Below are 18700 nucleotides of genomic sequence, written 5' to 3' on the forward strand. Positions count from 1 at the left end.
TCACCGACCCCGGTACTTCACCTACTGATGGAACCCAGACGCCCTGCTCAGAGGATAGCGACTGTGTTCTTAATGTTGACCTTTGTGTTGTTGCAGGAATCAACATATGTGGTTGTATAAATGGTGTCTGCGTCCAAACCACCGATCCCGATACTGCTTCAACACTTTCCGCTAGTCCCACAACATCCCAGACACAGGACGCGGGCAACCCTGAGCCCACGGATGGCTCAGACCCTACAACATGTGCTGAAGACTCTGATTGTGTGGCCAATGTTGCACTGTGTCTTGATGGTTCGCTGAACCTTTGCGCTTGTGTTGATACTGTCTGCGTTTTGGGAACTGCTTCGAGCAGTATTACTGCGTCAGCAACCGATGCGGCTTCCCAGACTCAGACCTCAGATGGTTCTGCACCGACTGATGACACCGAACCCACAAGTTGCAGTGAGGATGATGACTGCGTTGTAAATGCTGGTCTATGTCTCAGTGGGGTATTGAACATTTGCGCCTGTGTCGACGCTGTTTGTGTTCCTACCAATGACCCCGATGGCAATTCTGCATCACAAACCCAAGACACGGACTCTGGTACAGAGACAAATGGCGCCGAGGTCACATCATGCTCTAATGATAACGACTGTTTGGCAAACGTCGGGTTATGCCTTGACGGTCTATTGAACCTTTGCACCTGCGTCAACGCTGTCTGTATCCAAGACACAACCCCCAGCAGCACTCAATCTGCCGACGGCACGGATAATACAGCAACTCCCGGCGGAGGTGTAACAGGCAATACAGTACCCTGTTCCACATCTGACGACTGTTTTACTGATTCATCACTATGCATAGTCGGTGGACTCAATCTGTGTATATGTCTGAACGCGGTGTGTGTTCTTGTCAACCCGAGCTCGAATAACGGCGGAACCGACGGTGCTGGCTCAACTGGTGGAGGGCAGAGCGCAGGATCAAATAGCGGCTCTACAACCACTGATGCAATAGACTGTTCAACAGACCAAGACTGTGTAGCTGCTATTGGAGCCAGCGCATTAGGTGTGTATGCTTGCATTGATCTCATTTGCGAAAAGACAGCGACAACGACAGCGCCTATCACCTCGGCCACCGGAGTCTCTTCTGCGAATGATGCCAACAATGTCGCATGCACTTCCGATGACGAGTGCGCCGCCTCGCTTAGTCCCGGGATTTTGGGTATATTCGTCTGCGTCGACTTGCTCTGCGAGCGAGTTTCCAGCACCAACACCGCGTTTTCAACTTTTACGACTGGCACTACCTCTGCCCCAACAACTGGCCCGAGCGATACAGGCGACAACACGTCTGTATCATGTTCCATTGACTCGGACTGTACCGTGGCAGGCGAGACATGTTCGTCAGGTGTCTGCCGTGCGACAACTCCGAGCACTGGCAGCGGAGGCAATGACCCATGTAGCGACGCTGTTGACTGCCTCTTATCAGTCAACCCGCTGTGTGCGCTTGGTCTTTGTCTTTGTCTCAGTGGTATCTGCGGCCCCGACTCAAGTCAGATGGATACATGTACATCAGACGGGCAGTGCGGAAGTGGGCAAACTTGCCAGGCAGGTGTTTGTGTTGACGCGGTTAATTGCGACGCGCGAGAAGACTGCGTAGCCAACCTCGATCTATGCACGTCTCTGGATATTTGTGTGTGTGTCGATGGACTGTGCCGTTTGGTGTAAGAGTTTGGCTTCTCTTTTTTCCGCATGACAAAGGGATTTTTGTAACAAATTGATGTCTTTCTACCTTATTGCAAGGATAGCAACTTGGGATGGACTGTCGCTATTTGTCGCAATCTGGATTCAATTCTAATGTACAACACGATCTAATATTACTTTCACTGTAGCTCAATTCTTTCTTTTGACAGTGACTTGTTCACTTGTTTATATCCAACGTGTACATCTATTTAGCATTATAGACGAATTATTGACCATGATTATCCAAAGGAAATTAGAAGAAACCCAAAGCTGAATCATTATCGTCCGCCCATTCATATGTCGGTACCGATATTCCAGCATTGGACATGGACTCGCACCATGTGTTGTAACCGCTGATGATGGACGCAGCTTCATTCTCTGCTACGTTTGGCATAAATGATGGGTTTTCGCAGTAAGTACGCGTACCATCCCCGTTCAAATGTGGCCAGCAAAGCTTGAGCGTGATGTCGCGACACTTGGAGCTGTTGGGGTTGAGCTCAGCCATGCCACCCATGACGGCAAGGGAAGCTTGGATCTGCGAGCGCCAGTCGGGAGCGAGAGCGTGATGGGGGTTTTGTCGGAGGCAGTGGACAGGGATCAAAGTGGCATGGAACAAGAAGTACCTGTTTAGTTAGCTGACTGTTACAATGACAAGATTTAGGGGGGACATACAGAATGTAGAAAGCAGCCAATCTCGAATGCGAGCGAGATGTCCAGTAACTTTGAATGTGCATAACAGACTCCTTGGCCGCGTCGAGACATCTAAACACTGCTAGGTTCTCACTGCTGGTTAAATTCTGCTGAGTGTTTTGTGCCGATGACCTTGCCCATCTGACCAAGAAGGGCCGGTACATGACAATACGAAGGTTTCTGTACCGCCACTCTGAAATACCCATACCAAGACCATATTCAGAGTCTGGTGGTGGAACTGTACGGTAGTAGTATGGTACTTGCGCTAGCCAAGAGCCGATGCATACGTCGTCTAGAGTGATGAGCTCTGTTGCTGATGGGAAGGGGCTGGTTATGAGACGGTTGTAGACTGTCATCGTGCTGAGATGGTAGGCTGATTGGACTCTGATGTAAGTGTACATGGTTATGCCGTCGACTTCTGGTGGACAGTGGGTTGAGTCGTGGGTGAGGTCCTGGAGATGTTAGTAGTTGAACTTGTTGTGTTGTGATATATACTAACCTTTTCATGTATGTTTTGAGGGAACGCTGTCTCGACACCAGCCTGAGGCCAGTTCAGTGGTCTTCCATAGGTAATCGTAGCGCCCACATCGAGCACACATAAACACCACCATATCCTACGCCTCGTCTCACTTTGCAAAGGCGACAAACTATTCCCTTCCAAATCTTTATGAAGACCCAAGCCGATAGCCAGTCTGATAGCTAGCCCGCCATAGTTGAACCCGGTATTGGGCTTATTCCTTTTTTGCATATAATTCGACGATAGACTAAACGCCTGCACAAGGGTGAGATTCCCAACTTCGAGATAGTTTGAAAACAAGCTTTTTTGCGCTGCCTGGAAGATGGGAAGGTCGGTTGCGTCGGCCACGTTACTGCTCGCAAAGGATCCCAGCGCCGCAAGGATATTTGCGAGGGTATTCCAGTGGCCTTTGTTGGCGCAAGGAAGTGTCCCTGCGTACTGGGCTCTGAAGGTGGGCTCGTGGACGATAGGGAATGTGGGATGGTAAAAGACGAAGAATGCGTCGATGAGATTTTCGACAGCGACTCTGGTCAGCATGGCTTGTGAGCGGAACCACTGCGAGTGATCTGAGTGCTGCTGGAATAGAGATTCAATCTCGTGGAGTGCAACGTCGTTGTCGACCTCTTCGCCGTCGGGGCGGGCTGATAGGATCTGTCGTAAGAGAGCGGATCCGGACGCAGCTCCATAGTATCCTCTCTTCTGGTCACCGATGGTCAGGGAAGCCATGCCGTCCATGATAGCTTGTGATGGGTTTCCATCAACGTGATTTGTTATAGACCAGCTGGCTGGATCATAGGTTCCCCAGGATGTTTCCTGCTCGTTCCATTCAAAGTCATCGGCCGTGGCTGGGGCAAATTCAAACGCGGCGTCTTGTGAACCAGCCCATAGTCCAGCACTCGCTTCCAGTTCGCCGATGGGTGCCAGAAGGAAAGGATCCGCAGTTAGGTTCGCTATGTTGGATTGGCCTGCCAAGTAAAAGCCAGGGTCTGTAGTGGGAGTTGGTAGTTGCATGAGATTGTCTGCAGTGGTAGCAGGCAGGCTGACTAACCCTGGGGTTTGTGCTGGCGTTGGCTCTTGTACTTGTGGTGCGGGTTCCTGTGCTTTACTCTGAGCTTTACTTTGAGCTAGTAGTCCTTCTTTGGACTCTTCCAGCATCTCTGCAATTTGACTGTCGGTGTAGTGGCGTCGAAGGACAGTTTCAGCTTTTTCCAGACGTTCTTCCAAGAGGGTGAGTTGTCTATGTGTGAGTGTCAGTGTCAGTGGCTAGCGCTGAGTGAAACCGAGCCGTTGATCGGCATGGCGCATATGTAGTATACCTTCTTGTCAGCCTAGTTCTACTATGCTTGTCGTATAAACAGTGACGCCTGTACTTTCGACAGATGGTGCAGACGGGCATGACACCGTCGCATTTGACTTTGCGGCGCCGACATTCGCGACATGTTGTAGATTCTTCTGTTGGTGGTGGCGGTTCATTTCTGGGAGGAGCTTGCGCTGGAGCAGGTTTTGTCGTGTTAGTTTCCATGAGTTTTGATGAGGTATGTTTAGTTATGCATTGAAAGTCAAGGATGGAGATGAGTCTGGTAGGATTCAAAAGGCACGAACGAGTTGAAGAAATGAGATGACAGTCGCCCTGGCCCCTGTTCATCCCCGCAATTGTTCTTGGGCCCCCGTATAGAAAACAGTTAGCGTCCATTCGGCCCGACTTAAACACGAGCTCTTGCTGTAAGGGGCATTTAGGGTAGCATTGTAAGCTGACGGTTTGTTACACAAGCAAGCACTAAGATCAGCTGTGAAGTGCGTTGTCAGTTATATGTTACACAAGGGGCAAATATATGTTGTAGACTGTAAGTGCTATTTAGTATTCAACCCAGAATATTTGTAGTAAATTGCTAAACTTGTGTTTGTGTTACTTCGAACGACATATAGTTCACAAAGCCTTAGAAGACACAGAAACACATTTTCAATACCTTGGGTCAATTTTGTGAACGAGATCAAATATACAACATAAAATCTACAGTATCAGATATTTAACTAACTTGGCCGCCTGAAAGGATGAGCTTCCGTGTTTAAAACATATTGATCCAAGCTGATGAGGTCAGGCGGTGAAAATATGAGATAATAGTACTTGAGTGTCTCTGACAACCAGAAACTTTCCATAGAATCTGTTTGCTTCGTATCCACATTGACAACATCCTCAATAGCTGCGTTGCCAAGTGGAGTGGCTGTGTAACGAACAATCGCCTGGAACATGTCCCAAGCCACATCCTGCCAGATCGGATCGGCTGTGATGCGGTACATGATAAAGATGCTCTCGATAGCTTCTGGACGGAGGAGATATCTCGGGTCTCGGGCATGTCGAAAACCTGACGGAATGTCATCCCTTGGAGGGTTCCAGCGCTCCTTATCGTACACACACGGTTCTAGACTCGGACAGGCCAGGAGGTTGAAGATCTCAGGCATCATTCCGGTAGGGAATACTTTGTATGCCCAGCCGCAACCGCGGGCAAGTCTTTCTCCAATCTTGACATGCTCTTCGATACCCAAAAGCTTGCCACCAAGGGCAAACATACCTCCAGTAAAACAGGTAAGATGCTGGCTCTCGGTACTCAGCTCAATCTTGTCATTGACACGAACGTCGCCAGAGAACAAGACATCATCTTGATCTGGCAGCATAGGTCGGTACAGCAAGTGCTTCTTCACCACATCCATAGCGGTGCGGTACATGATGGGATAATTCTCATCCACGCCTCCAAGAAGTGCGTGCATCTTGGGCAGATACTCATACAACGAGTCAGCTAGAGCTCCAAGAGAGAATGTGTTATCATGAGCCTGCTCGTTCTGAAAGTCGAGGCTAACAGGCCACATGCCCGGTAGGAGGGTGCTGTTCTGGACCTTGACAAGAAATTGCGTCACACGATCTGTGGCATCGTAAAATTTGGGATCGCCTGTTAGCATCGACAGCTTGGTAAACTCCATGACCAAGGAACTAGGCGACGCAGAAGGATCATGGACACCCGCGATCTGCTTTCCTTTCCTGGCATCTTCAAAGTTGAGCCAGAAGCCAGGCAGCCTGTTAGGCGTGTCAAACGCAACATAAAGCATTTCTCCCAGCTCAATAGCTTTCTGAAGTAACACCTTCTCGTGACTTAATTCGTAGGCACCAAGAAGACCACCGAGGTGACGAATTGTTGTTTCGAATAAATTGACAGCACCTTCATGAGGTTTTCCCCAGTCAAGGGTCACAGCCGCTTGGGCAGCCTCGCCGAACTCTTCGTGGAGACCCATAATCCAGAGCGTGTCCAGAGAATCCACCAACGTTGCTGCCCATCCTCCAAAGGTGTCTTTGCCTTGGGCAGTAAGAGGCGTCAATTCATCCTTCATCCAGGCATACTTCTTGTACGACCTATAACTGCGAAGAAATTCATCGCGAACAGCCTTTTGGCGGATCTGCGTGCTTGAGGTTTGACGGAATCTGCTTGAATCAGCCTGGACACGAGGCAGCTTGTGAGGTTTTTCTGTTGGCAGAGGCTTGATAGACGTTGGAGGATGAAATTGGCGCAAGGTTGACCAGTCAAATGTGCTTGGCACGAATTGTAGATGTAGCTTTGGGGTTGACTTGGAGACGCCTGATAAATGCCAGAAGAGAAAGACAAAGAGAACTATAGCGACCAGCGCTTTACGCGAGGATAGAGAGACTGGTCCAACGCGGCAGATCATGGCGTAGAGAATGAGGGTATGGTGAAGAATCAGGCCAAACGCTATCGACAAGTTGGCAACAAGAGTTGGAGACACTGATGTTGCCGCTAACTAATAAACGAAAAGAAGGGAACGAAGAGAGATTGCATCAGCCAAATGAGTTTAGCCGCCATCGCGGAGCAGCCCCAAACGAAGTAGCCAATGATGAGACGATGTTGGCTGACCTATGTCTAAGTATCCCTGTTGAAACTAGAGACTAAGCTATTCCTAGATTTCTACCTCTAATGACTCTAAACATAACCTTGAAAATAGATATATTTATGCTGTTGGTTCTGTGTTGTCAACAAAAAGCTGTAAATATAGATCTAAGTTGTTGGTTGTGTCTGGTTAGACTGGCGGTAAACGAGAAAGGGGATTGATATTCCCTCGACACAAATTTTACTCCAAACAATTCCTTTCCTTTGGGAACCAAGTTCATGATGCGTCGATTGTTGTCTTTGTTATTTGCCGTGGCTGCAAACTGTGCCTCACATTGCGACACAGAGCCTTTGTCCCTTCCTTTCCGCGACGTACAAGTTCTTCCCAATGTCAAAAACTCTCTGATGAAAGGAATCCCAGCAACTATTGGCTCACCGAGTCAAAACATTGTGCTCTTACCATGGGCGTATGTGAAAGAGCCAGATGATAACCGCAGGACTGACTTGCTGACTTCCAATATAGAGAGTTGAACAACACCTGGATCTACGATAACCAACCTTGCTGCGACAAAAACGGTTATATGGAATGATCGAATATGTGAAATCAGAAGAGGTGGACTTTACGACGAGGCCAAATCGAATTCCTTTACAAAGGCTAGCGATATTGGAGATGCAGGAGGTTCGACAAGCGAGATAGCATTCCAAGGTGCGGAATCAGGAATCAAGAGGCTTGTCTCAACTAGCCTTGCCGGGACCGATAACATCACACTTGGGGGAGCACCACCAGTCGAGGATCTTCCAATTGGCATACCACGCCTTAAGTGGGATGCGGGCTATACAATGCTCCATCCCCTCGGTCTGGGTTCCAACTCAACATATCTCAATGCCCTCAAAGAGGCAGGCAAAATCAGTTCAAGAGTATGGTCTATCTTCTGGGGAAGAATGTGGGTGAAAACCCCCATTGATGGTTCACTGGTGCTGGGAGGATATGACGAGGAAAAGGTGATTGGGAAGAATTATACGGCGCCGCTTGTCTATGACGATTATACAGGCACTGCAGGCTGTTGGACCGGGATGGAGATTACTGTATCTGACATCAGAGTCAACTTCCGCGATGGATCTGATGAGAGTATCTTCCCGTCCAACACAGCTCTGCCATGTTGCATAGTCCCTCACAGACAGCTTCTGCTCGAGGCACCAGGTGCATACGTCTCTAGATTTGAAGAGGTGACTGGAATCAACCATACCGGAACCTCATATGGACTCCACTGGTCAGCTCGTCTATTTGATGCCGATGACGCGTAAGTTACTTGTCAATTGCTAGTAAGAAACCGAAGCTAACAGACCAGATTTGATGGCGACATCACATTTCATCTCGACTCGGGTCTGCAAGTCAGGGTACCGAATGACCAGTATATAGTTCCATTCGTCGACATTGATAGAAGTGGCGCTAGAGTCACCAAGTCAAAGACAAAGGAGCTTCTCATGAATGGCGTTGCACATCAACCTGCTACTCTGGGTCGATATTTTCTTACCGCGGCATACCTTATGGTAAACCACGATGCAGGAACATTCACTCTCTGGCAGGGCAACCCTACTCAAAGAAGCAAGTTGGTAAAAGTCTTTGATCAAGACACTGCAGATAAATGTGGTAAAGATGCCGCTGGTATAGTACAGCCGACGGCCAGCGCAAGCCCAAAGGAGGAAGAGGAGGACCCAACAGATGAGTCGGAATCATCGTCAGCCCCCTCGGCAGCTATCATTGGTGGAGCAGTAGCTGGCGGTGTAGTTGGAGTGGCAGTGATCTGTCTTGGAGTATTCTTCGTCTTGAGACAAAGGAGGAAAGGCAGGGCAGAGGAGAAATCACCTCCGTCTGTCGTCCATGTACGGGATGACAAGAGAGAGTTCCCAACATGGTGTCCTCCTCAAGAGATGGCAGGATCAAAACCAATGCCCGCAGAGATACAAGGGCAGTCTCATTTTTTATATGAATTGGATGGAGGAGCACACAAATTCCGAACATGAGCGGCTTGATAGGATTGTACATTTGATTTATATAGAAGCAATATGTTTTGTGCATCGTACATTGTGTTTCTACCGGCTACATCTCATGTCCTTCTAGCACAACCCAAAACTGATATCATGTTTTGTCATGATATATGACAATCCTCTTGGTCCAAAGGCTCGTGGATCTGGATCGTTCCAGAGTAACTCCACTATCCGTGCTCCTGTCTTGATAGCGCCAGGCGTACGCTTGGCTCTACCGACCAATCCTGCTCGGAAAACTCTAAGATGCTGCTCACGCTGCGCACAGGAAGCCATGATAACGCCGGGCCAGAGGAGCATACGGCGATAAGGTGAGTCTCCAAGAAAAAGAGTAATGAAAGCAGGCATTGTCTTGATGATCCTCTCATCGATATCGATTGACAAACTGACGTCTGAAAGTATATTCGTGCAAAAGGCAGAGTGCAGATATACGATGAGAGCGTTTTGGTAGATCATTGTTGCATCAGAGCGATCTTGACTGGGAAGAAGACTACCGAGATCTTCTACACTTGGGTCAAATGCATCCAGCTTTGCTACGAGATACTCGTATTGCTTTCTCAGGGTCGCAGATTCTACCAAGCCAAGCATTTCTTCTTCCCGGCGCGCTTCGACTAGTTGGTGGATCTGAGGTATCATCTCGAATAACGATTGACCAAAACCGAGGAGAAACCCTCTTGATTTGTATCCATCAAGAATTTCGAGTGAATGTACAGAGGGATCAATCTCGACATGTTCTTGACGAAGCATGTTTCGGGGAGAGAGTGCTAATTTCATTGCGTGGTATGCGTACATTTCCAAGAGGAATCCTCGCAAATACGCAAGCTCATCATAGGGTTGGCATGATGATGTGAGCGTAGTGATGTACTCGCGACTGGCTTTGAGGTGGAGATAGATTGCACCTCGTGTGTTGCCTTGGATGTGCTAGATAGAGTCAGTAGGTGTCGGACCTTGTAGTAATGGATGCCTTACATCGTAGATACAGAGTAATTGCAGAATCAACAAGATTTGTGAAGTTCTAGTTGATGTAGTCTGCTTAACCATGCCTGGAGTTACCTGGCCTATTTCATAAGACAGTAATGTCTGTAAACCGGTCAAGACCTTTGCATAGTGACCTCTTGTGGCCACTTCCAAACCCCGAGCTTTCGAATTGTTAACCAAGAGATGGCCTCCTCCAATAGCAAGTACACAATGCATAACAAGCTCATTGCTGAAAGCCAACGGAAGTAGATAGTTGACAAAAGGGTTTCCACATTCGCTCGGTCCGCGTGTGAGCATTTCAGCGGTCGTATCCAGGTACTGCTGATAAAGTGGTTTCGAATCGTCGCTTAGATAGGCCAGGTTTCCATATGTAGGCGCCACCCGAATGGAAAAAGACGAAGTGGTGTCTTGTGAAACTGCTAGAACCATGCAGGTACTAGGATCGAGCTGAGAAAAGTGGCTTTCCAAGACACCCTCAGTATGCGAGGCGAGCTGTCTATCTGCTTGGTCTCCGTTTGGAGTGGGCCAGACACACTCTTGTTTGGTGCGAACACAACCTCCGCAGACTGGCTTTGCTTCATCACATTTCTTACGTTTTGATCGGCAAGTCATGCAGCCATTTTTAGATCGTGGATGATTTCGACGCCATTTTGAAGGGAACGGAGCTCCTCGGTATGGCAATTGCTGTTGTTGAGTTTCCATTGCGTGTGTGTATTGTATATAGTTATGTGTAGTGATAATTATGCATCCGACATTGGAGATTGAGTCAAGAATAAGTACTCGGAAAATGAGAGAGGCAGCTTGTTTGTTGTTGTAAAAGCCACGAGGCTTAGCTGGATGTGATGCCACTAGAGATGCAACAAGTCAAGACGGACAGGGGTTCGTTATCTAAGCGCTTATCGTCACGAGCTGTAAGGCTGAAATTGTTCACCTGACAAGGATAATAGCGTCGCAGTGAATCCTTCGAGGCTTTATAGTGCAATACGGTAACTGTTTCGAACCACAAGGAAATTATTGGATTTACAAGGTAGCGAAGCCATCAAGGATAGGCACGCGGAGTAAACAGGGTTACAATAAAACTTTAAAGTCATTGCCGAGTCCTCGAAATTAAACGGAGTTCCATCGACAGCCTCTTGGACGTATCCTCTATCGACACTGATATAGTATGATAGACGCCTCCCCGAAGGTATCTAGAAACGATGAGATACCTCGAACAGGTCAGAAATGTCCATTCTAGCGTCTAGAAAAGGAAGGTTAATAACGAAGGATTCATCCATTCATCCTGGCTTCTTGTATTTCCCCTCATTCTACTACTCTACCATTAATGTCATGTTGAGATATACCAAAGCTATGGGAAACTCAACTTCTTGACTTAATGAATCTATTGCGTCTGGAATTACTGTTCAAGTCTGATTTATAATCCAGCCGATTCACTCTCTGTCGAGGTAAGCGTGCACTTCAAGTCCGTCTATTTACATATAGGCTAATCGGCTGTCCCAAAATGGCAAGTTTCTACACTACCTAAGATCTCATTTCCTTTTGAAGAACACTAGCGGTAATTTATCGGCATCTGTCAGATAAGCAACTCTGTCTAGGCAGCAGACAGTCTCAGCACTCCATCATCAATCATTCTTTCAGTCTCACAACATCGAATCCAACATCATGTCAAGTTCATCCAAGACAGTCGCCTTCTTTGGCGCTAGTACCGGCATCGGACTCTCAGCTCTTAAAGAGACTATGGGTGCTGGTCACCACTGCATCGCCCTTTGCCGAGTTCCCGCCAAGCTGGACACCCTTCGCGCAGAACATGACAATCTTCTTGATCTCATCGAAGGAAATGTTTATGATGAAAAGGCTGTGAGCAGTTGCTTACTCAAAAAGGACGGCAACATAGTCGACGAGATCCTCTTCTCAGTCGGTGCCAAGCCTGTCCTGTTGAAGATGACCCTCGATGACCCCAAAGTCTGCCAAGTCGGCATGAATGTTGTTCTCGAATGTGTCGCACAACTTCGAAGCAAAGGCGCCACTGGAAGGCCACTCATCGTGGCCCTCAGCACAACTGGCACGTCTCGCTTTGGCCGGGATTATCCTCTGGCCTTGTTCTTGATATACGGCTACGCCTTGAAAGTACCCCACCAAGACAAAATTGCCATGGAAGAGAAACTGGCTGGAAGCGGTGAAGACTTTTGTATAGTCCGAGCCAGTTTGTTGGTCAATGGCAAAAGCGAGACTCCTGTTCGAGTGGGTGTTGAGGACCCCAAGACTGGACGAGAGAGTCAAGAAATTGGATACACTATCTCGAGAGAAGATGCTGGCAGATGGATTGCCGAGAACTTGATTCTGCAGAGGAAAAGCGACTATGTGAACAAGATTGCGTCGATTACCTGGTAATGATATTCAATGACCGGATCGATTGTATGCTTCTGGGGTTATGCGAAATAATGGATATTTCGAACGTCTTGTTGATCTTTTTATTTATTCTTTGTCTCACAGTTTGCTTTGTCCTTCTTTTCTCTTTTTCCTTTCAAAGCCTCGGCTCTAAACAACTAATGCAACAATAGCTTACGTCTCATTTGTCTCCCACTCATTTTACCATCATTGCTATGGAAATAGATGATTATTGATCACCATTATAAATCGATGACTAGCTATAGTGACACGCCTTGAACTCTCTTTGTTTGTTTGCAACACAAGAGAACACGATGTTCCCCGGGATCTTCGGAAACATGTTCACAAACAAACAACAGAACAGGGGTGCCATGTTTCGGCCATTTCCAGTTTAGGCCTTCGTATAAGAATGCAGTTTCCAAGTCCAACCATCCAATTGCAGATCACTCTAGCAAGTAGACGCCGCATCGTCATGCAAGCTTCCCCTCTTTATCTCTAGGCAATTATTTCTAGCAAGTCATTTATCTGGCGTCTTGAACAATTGTTCTTATCAAAAAAAATAAAGCGACATATAGCACCAAGATAGACAAGACAATTGATCCATGTCAGCCTCTCCAAGGCATTCAACACCAACCATGGCCTCGTCTGTCCTCCCCCGCAGAAATGGTACATCAGGCAAATCGAGAACTATATCCGAGTCTTCGAGAGGCCACGGCGATCGTGCCACCGGCTCATACTTTGAGCACTCCACCGCCAAACGAATCAACACCGATTCCATCTTTACTGCTGCTCTGAAGAAACAATATCCTGGGCTTGAACTCATTGTGGTCCCGGATTACCAGTGTGATCTGCTGGCTTATGCCGGTGCTGGTCACGCCACTTTCAATGTCATCCATGACAACGGCGAATTTCCTTCGTCCCTGGAAACGACCGTCTACCTTGCACCAGCTCGTCGAATGGACGGCAACAAAGGACAGCTTGGCGCACAGGTCGTCTTTGGCAAGTTCCTCTACCAATGGGAAGGTCAGGAATTTGTTGTCTACTTGGTCGACGGCCGTGATGGCGCGGATGCCTACCCACACGTGAAGAATTTCTACATCCTCACAGCCAATATCCACAAAGCTGAACAGCTTGTCCTTGCCACCGGCTCTTGGGCAAGTGACCTCCATGATGAAGTATGGGTGTTTGATCAGGGCAACTTCGAAAAGGATAGAGAGCTCTGGAAGAGTGCACAAAAGTCGACCTGGGATGCCGTCATCTTGGATCCAGACATGAAGGAGCAGCTCATCAACGACCACGTCTCTTTCTTTGAGTCCAAGCAGACGTACAAGAATCTCGGCGTACCATGGAAGCGGGGACTCATCTACCATGGACCTCCTGGAAATGGCAAGACCATCAGTATCAAAGCCACTATGCATATGCTGGCAGACAGGAACCCGACAGTTCCCACTGTCTACGTACGCAGCTTGGAATCGTACATGGGGCCTCAGTACTCTCTCCACGTCATTTTTGAAAAGGCTAGGGAATTTGCACCTTGCTACCTAGTCTTCGAAGATATTGATTCCCTTGTCACGCCCATAGTGAGGAGCTACTTCTTGAACGAGATTGACGGTCTCAAAGAGAATGACGGCATATTCATCATTGCCAGCACCAACCACTTGGATCTTTTGGACCCCGGAATTGCGGTAAGTATCTCTGTGTATCTAAAGATTACCACTGACTAATTGTGTAGAAACGTCCTTCTCGATTCGACCGAAAGTATTATTTCCCCGATCCTAACCTAGAACAACGAGAGGCATATTGCCGCTTTTGGCAGAAAAAGCTCAAATCCAACAAGGAAATTGAGTTCCCAGATGAACTATGCAAAGCCATTGCTGAGATTACAGACAAGTTTAGCTTTGCATACATCCAGGAGGCATTTGTGGCGGCGCTTCTGGCTATCGCTGGGCGGTCCAAAGAAAAGCCAACAAAGGCCAACTGCGAGGAGAACTGGGTCTTGGTGAGCGATGGTAAAGTATCTGGAGTGACACAAGAGGAAGGTGACCTTAGCAAACTGGAGCTTTGGGTTGAGATTAAGAAGCAGGTCAAGATTCTTCGTGAAGGTATGGAGGATGAAGATGACGCGTGAATTGCTGTCTATTTATGGTGTATTTTCTTAGACTCAACCATTTGCTAGGTTTGTGTTGTTGGCTTATTTGTTGTGTCGATTTAACTTACATAAAGCAATTGATTAGCTATTAATATTTACTATATATATGCGTCTCTTAATAGTTTTTAATGTTATCTTTGCTGGGTTATATAAACTTTCTCTCAATATTTGAAGTGCATCTTGATAATAGTTGAAACAAAAACAAGACTGTAATCACATTGCCATCGTTCATTTTACTGTATTCAATAGTCCTTGATAATTCAATATCATGTACTAAGCGATCTCAGCCTCAATCAACATCTCATATTGTTGTGGATCTGACCAAAACTTGACAATGTGAAACCCAGCGCCATGCAACAGATTCTCCCATTGACTCTTGGTTCGCTCCGACGACGAGAGCAGAGACATCATCTGAACATCCATGGTAGCCTGACTGATGCTTGCTCCTTTTTGCGGCAGAACGATATCATATATGAAAAGCTTTGAGTAGCCCTTGGTCATGGCATTTTTCGTATGATGAAGAATCTGTGTAGCTTCAGCATCAGGCCAGTCGTGTAAAACAGCATGCATGAAGTATACACGGCTCCCTGTAACTTGTCAATCATCTGTATCATTGAGCTGGGTGAACCAGCTTACTTATCGTGGGTTGAGGTTTGAAAAAGTCATGAACCTGCGCCTTAATCTTGCGATCAACATGAACCTTTTGAATAATCTCGGGAAGGTCCTGAAGAATCAACGCTCCAGCAGGTAAGTCAGGTATCGCTCTAAGAACATGAGAAATATCAATCCCAGTGTTACCGCCCACGTCGACAACAAAAGGTTTGCTAAGGTCAGCACCATCAATTAACTTGCCGAGGTCATAGATCTTAGTCCAGGGCGTCTTCCACGCAGTCCAAGCCTCCATGTGTCCAGTAAAGGTTTCATAATACTCCGGACTCTTTTGGAGTCTGCCAAAGAAGTTGAGACCTTGTGGATCGCTTTGTACGTAGTTGCCGTCGTCAGCTGAAGTGGGTTCCCTGTAACCTATTTTGGCGAGGTATTTGGGGAGGCTTTGACCGGCTGCGATGTAATGCTGGCTTCTGAACATAGTTAGACAACAAGAGGGAACATATCAGTGAGACAATGCTTACGCTGCTTCCAGTGATGCTCGGACTTTGGTGGATTCATCGCCTATAGCGTATGAGAATGGTGTTGGCTTGAACGTGTCTTGGTCTGTTTCTTCAACAACATTAAAGGCCGCCAGCAAGCGAAACAGGCGTCCTGAAGTATATCAGAATAAGGTTTATTGCAGACAGAAAGGAACTCACGAAGCAAATTAGTATCGACACCCTGACCTGACAGGGCCACCAAATCATGAATGGTCTTCTTGCCACCACCAACCTCGGTCCAGGCCTTCCAGACACCCAGATCGATACAAGTCTGTAGAGCAGCAAAGACAGCGGGATGCTCAAAACAGAAGCCCCAAGCTCGCTCGTATGGTGATTCGACTCTTGCTAAGAGACGACGAGCAGCTGCGCGAACTCGCAGACGCTCAACTTCATCGCCGCCGAATTTGTTTGGGTGGACGCCATCAAGGATGGCGATGATGGAGTCTGTTGAATACACTATTGAGCCCATTTTGAGCTGTGATGGATAAATAATAGGTTGACCCTTTTGTATAAGTTTACCAAGTGTTGTTTCCTCGCCTCGAGTTATACTTGAGAAGGGAGATATGAATCATTCGAGTTGCGGGGATAAGCAAGACATGACTTCCAAACTCTTATCTCTGAACGTAGCAGTCGATCGAAAAGAGAAAACATCAGAAGTGCATTACGGCTACCGGAATAATTCCCGTTGACGACTATCTTATGATCTGTCATTTTTTAATGCGGTTTAAAATTGCTAACCTGGTTCACTGGTCCGACCCGCGTTGTTGGTCGAGTCTCTGCATACCAAGGTTGATTACTGGGATCATGATCCATGGGGAACACTGGTTGCATGAATCACACACAGTCCAAGCCCGTCTGAGGATGTGTAACGATGAATTGTGAGTGTAGGGCGGTTGACTGATATCCTTGTTTTTTACCCGCAACGGCCAAGACGCGGCTGAAGGAACTCAAAGGTGAGACGATGATTTACGTTACAGTTCTCCCCAGCTACAGGTGAATGAATGATATAGATTTGACCTGACAATCTCATACGCTTCGGTTGATCTTTGATGGGTTGAAAAGAAAAGGCTCTTGCATCATCAACCACCTCCGCTGGTGGCTTCAGAGGAGACAATCAGTCAAAACGATAAGACATGATACAGAGCCTCGGCCCACAACAAGGCAACAAACTTGCTTTGACCATTTAAAGGTATTATGACAGCTCGGATAATAAAATTGTTATTCCCTATAGCGGGACTTTCCCCTCATCGTTCTGTTGGTCATGATTGTGATTGCTTTTTCCAAGCAAACTGCATAAGCGAACCCTCGCTTAGACACGGATGCGGGGAGACAAGAGACAAGAGTAAAGAGAAGAGGAACTAAACAACATCAGACGTTGCCACAACTTGTTGTCGTCAAAGCGTTTGCGGGAAGGACACTGTTTGTCGTATGATGTCGTAGCCCGCCGTATCACAAGCTTACCCGGTTTTGGCTGACAGGATCTCTTCAGCGGCTCAACGTTCAACATGTCTTAGCCATCAACCAACATGTTGCAAGTCTCAGTCTCGCCGTTTCTACCCAAATAAAGAACATGTCATATTTAGTCAGTGGATTCAAAACACGCTAGCAGTTACCAATGTCTCATTCTTTTCTTTTTATCTGAGGATGTGATGAAGCAAACAAAAAGTCCATGATATGGTGATCTCTTTGTGCTGATCAGGGGCGAGGTAATGCTTTTACAAGAGTCGATAAGATGTTAATCCCCACCTGTTAGAATTGGAAACAATGTTTGACTGTACATTCTTTCATTCATTCACCTTTTGTCACTCTCAGCCATGGTCAGCTACTACGGAGGCCTGGGCCCCATGCTGAATGCAGTACTATGGGTTCAAGTGGTTATTTCTCTAGTCTTTGTTGGCCTTCGCATCTATACTCGATCTAGAATTCTCCATTCCGTTGGTCCAGACGACTATCTTGTCATGGCTGCATTGGTAAGTTCTACTTCGCCACACAGAGAGCAAACTCTAACACAATGTCAGATCCTTCAGATAATTTACTCCGCTTTTGTCGCTGCCGGAACGAAATATGGCGTCGGTCGAAGGTTCAACGATATCGGGAACCCAGATGCATACTTCAAAGCTGTCGAGCTCGAAGTATACAGTCAAGTAGCCGGTATTTTACTTATCGGCGTGGGGAAATGTGCTGTGGGCATTTTTCTGCTACGAATCGTCCGGAACAGATTTCAAAAGTCTTTTATATGGGCCTTTCTTGCAGGTACTGTTGGCATCACACTCTTCGCAAGTGTTGTTGTCGTAGTACAATGTTATCCGGTCGAAAGTACCTGGGATAAGAGAGTGCCCGGGACATGTTGGATAGACTTTTCCAAGGTCGGGCTGACAGTTGGATGTAAGTATATGCCCTCGTCATTATACTTCATGGATGCTAACGATTGTAGCCTGGTTCGTCGTTGCTGACTTTGCTTTTGCAATTCTCCCCTGGTTTGTTATCTGGGAGTTGAACATGAAGCGAAAAGAGAAAATTACCGTAGCCTGCGGTTTGAGTCTTGGTATATTGTAAGTGAATGTCGTGACCAATCATATACTTGACTTCTGACAAACTAGTGCTGGAGTTTGTGGTATAGTTCGAACAGTGGCCCTTGACGGACTCAACGCCAACGAGTACATCTGTAAGTCTTTCAGTCCCAGAGACAACGTCACTTCGCTAACTGTATACAGATGACACAGTTGACATGCTTATCTGGTCCGCCACCGAAAGTACAGCCACAATAATGTGCTCGTCTATCCCAGTCTTGCGTCCACTCTATGTACGCTTTCGATATGGGAGCAAAGGCGACAGCTCTGGGGAGAATAGCAGCTACAAGCTTCCCATGTATGGCAATCACAGTGGTAAGAAGTACGGAACTGGATCAAGGACGGACGTACCTGCTGGTCCGTCTCATCAAACTGTAATTGCTTTCAATGCCAACAATGCTAGCGATGAGAGCATCTTGCGCGATGCAAAGACCCAGAATGCTGGTGGGGGGATTACAAGAACAGATGAGGTCTCGATCAGCTATGGGGAGATGTAGAGAGAAGACGTATGCTTTATATGTCCAATCTACTAGTTGATCGCACGTCGTACTTAGTTCTGACATTTACTATATATGTCTGTATATAAAATCCACTCTACAATTGTTC

General features: G+C 47.1%; 8 protein-coding genes across 8 annotated transcripts; 4 read left to right on the top strand and 4 right to left on the bottom strand.

Moving 5' to 3' along the window:
* Nucleotides 1-2757: 2757 nt before the first annotated feature.
* FGSG_12813 (uncharacterized protein) lies at nt 2758-3657 on the bottom strand (the record flags this gene model as incomplete). The annotated part of the gene is made up of 2 exons (XM_011326076.1): nt 2758-2778; nt 2905-3657. 2 exons carry the CDS (start codon nt 3655-3657, stop codon nt 2758-2760), a joined length of 774 nt encoding a protein of 257 aa, XP_011324378.1.
* Nucleotides 3658-4953: 1296 nt separating this feature from the next.
* FGSG_12814 (uncharacterized protein) lies at nt 4954-6639 on the bottom strand (the record flags this gene model as incomplete). The annotated part of the gene is made up of 1 exon (XM_011326077.1): nt 4954-6639. One exon carries the CDS (start codon nt 6637-6639, stop codon nt 4954-4956), a length of 1686 nt encoding a protein of 561 aa, XP_011324379.1.
* A 458-nt stretch (nt 6640-7097) lies between these two features.
* FGSG_05788 (uncharacterized protein) lies at nt 7098-8840 on the top strand (the record flags this gene model as incomplete). Its single annotated transcript, XM_011326078.1, has 3 exons — nt 7098-7282; nt 7424-8116; nt 8165-8840. 3 exons carry the CDS (start codon nt 7098-7100, stop codon nt 8838-8840), a joined length of 1554 nt encoding a protein of 517 aa, XP_011324380.1.
* Nucleotides 8841-8933: 93 nt separating this feature from the next.
* On the bottom strand, nt 8934-10541 carry FGSG_05789 (uncharacterized protein; the record flags this gene model as incomplete). The annotated part of the gene is made up of 2 exons (XM_011326079.1): nt 8934-9782; nt 9831-10541. The coding sequence occupies 2 exons, from the start codon at nt 10539-10541 to the stop codon at nt 8934-8936; spliced, it is 1560 nt and encodes a 519-aa protein (XP_011324381.1).
* A 960-nt stretch (nt 10542-11501) lies between these two features.
* FGSG_05790 (uncharacterized protein) lies at nt 11502-12230 on the top strand (the record flags this gene model as incomplete). The annotated part of the gene is made up of 1 exon (XM_011326080.1): nt 11502-12230. One exon carries the CDS (start codon nt 11502-11504, stop codon nt 12228-12230), a length of 729 nt encoding a protein of 242 aa, XP_011324382.1.
* A 632-nt stretch (nt 12231-12862) lies between these two features.
* On the top strand, nt 12863-14355 carry FGSG_05791 (uncharacterized protein; the record flags this gene model as incomplete). Its single annotated transcript, XM_011326081.1, has 2 exons — nt 12863-13912; nt 13960-14355. The coding sequence occupies 2 exons, from the start codon at nt 12863-12865 to the stop codon at nt 14353-14355; spliced, it is 1446 nt and encodes a 481-aa protein (XP_011324383.1).
* Nucleotides 14356-14986: 631 nt separating this feature from the next.
* On the bottom strand, nt 14987-15993 carry FGSG_05792 (uncharacterized protein; the record flags this gene model as incomplete). The annotated part of the gene is made up of 3 exons (XM_011326082.1): nt 14987-15455; nt 15507-15588; nt 15684-15993. The coding sequence occupies 3 exons, from the start codon at nt 15991-15993 to the stop codon at nt 14987-14989; spliced, it is 861 nt and encodes a 286-aa protein (XP_011324384.1).
* Nucleotides 15994-17338: 1345 nt separating this feature from the next.
* FGSG_05793 (uncharacterized protein) lies at nt 17339-18591 on the top strand (the record flags this gene model as incomplete). Its single annotated transcript, XM_011326083.1, has 5 exons — nt 17339-17494; nt 17543-17909; nt 17959-18076; nt 18125-18189; nt 18239-18591. 5 exons carry the CDS (start codon nt 17339-17341, stop codon nt 18589-18591), a joined length of 1059 nt encoding a protein of 352 aa, XP_011324385.1.
* Nucleotides 18592-18700: the final 109 nt, after the last annotated feature.

This window comes from Fusarium graminearum, chromosome 3 (assembly GCF_000240135.3).
Source record: "Fusarium graminearum PH-1 chromosome 3, whole genome shotgun sequence".
Classification (NCBI taxonomy): Eukaryota; Fungi; Ascomycota; class Sordariomycetes; order Hypocreales; family Nectriaceae; genus Fusarium; species Fusarium graminearum.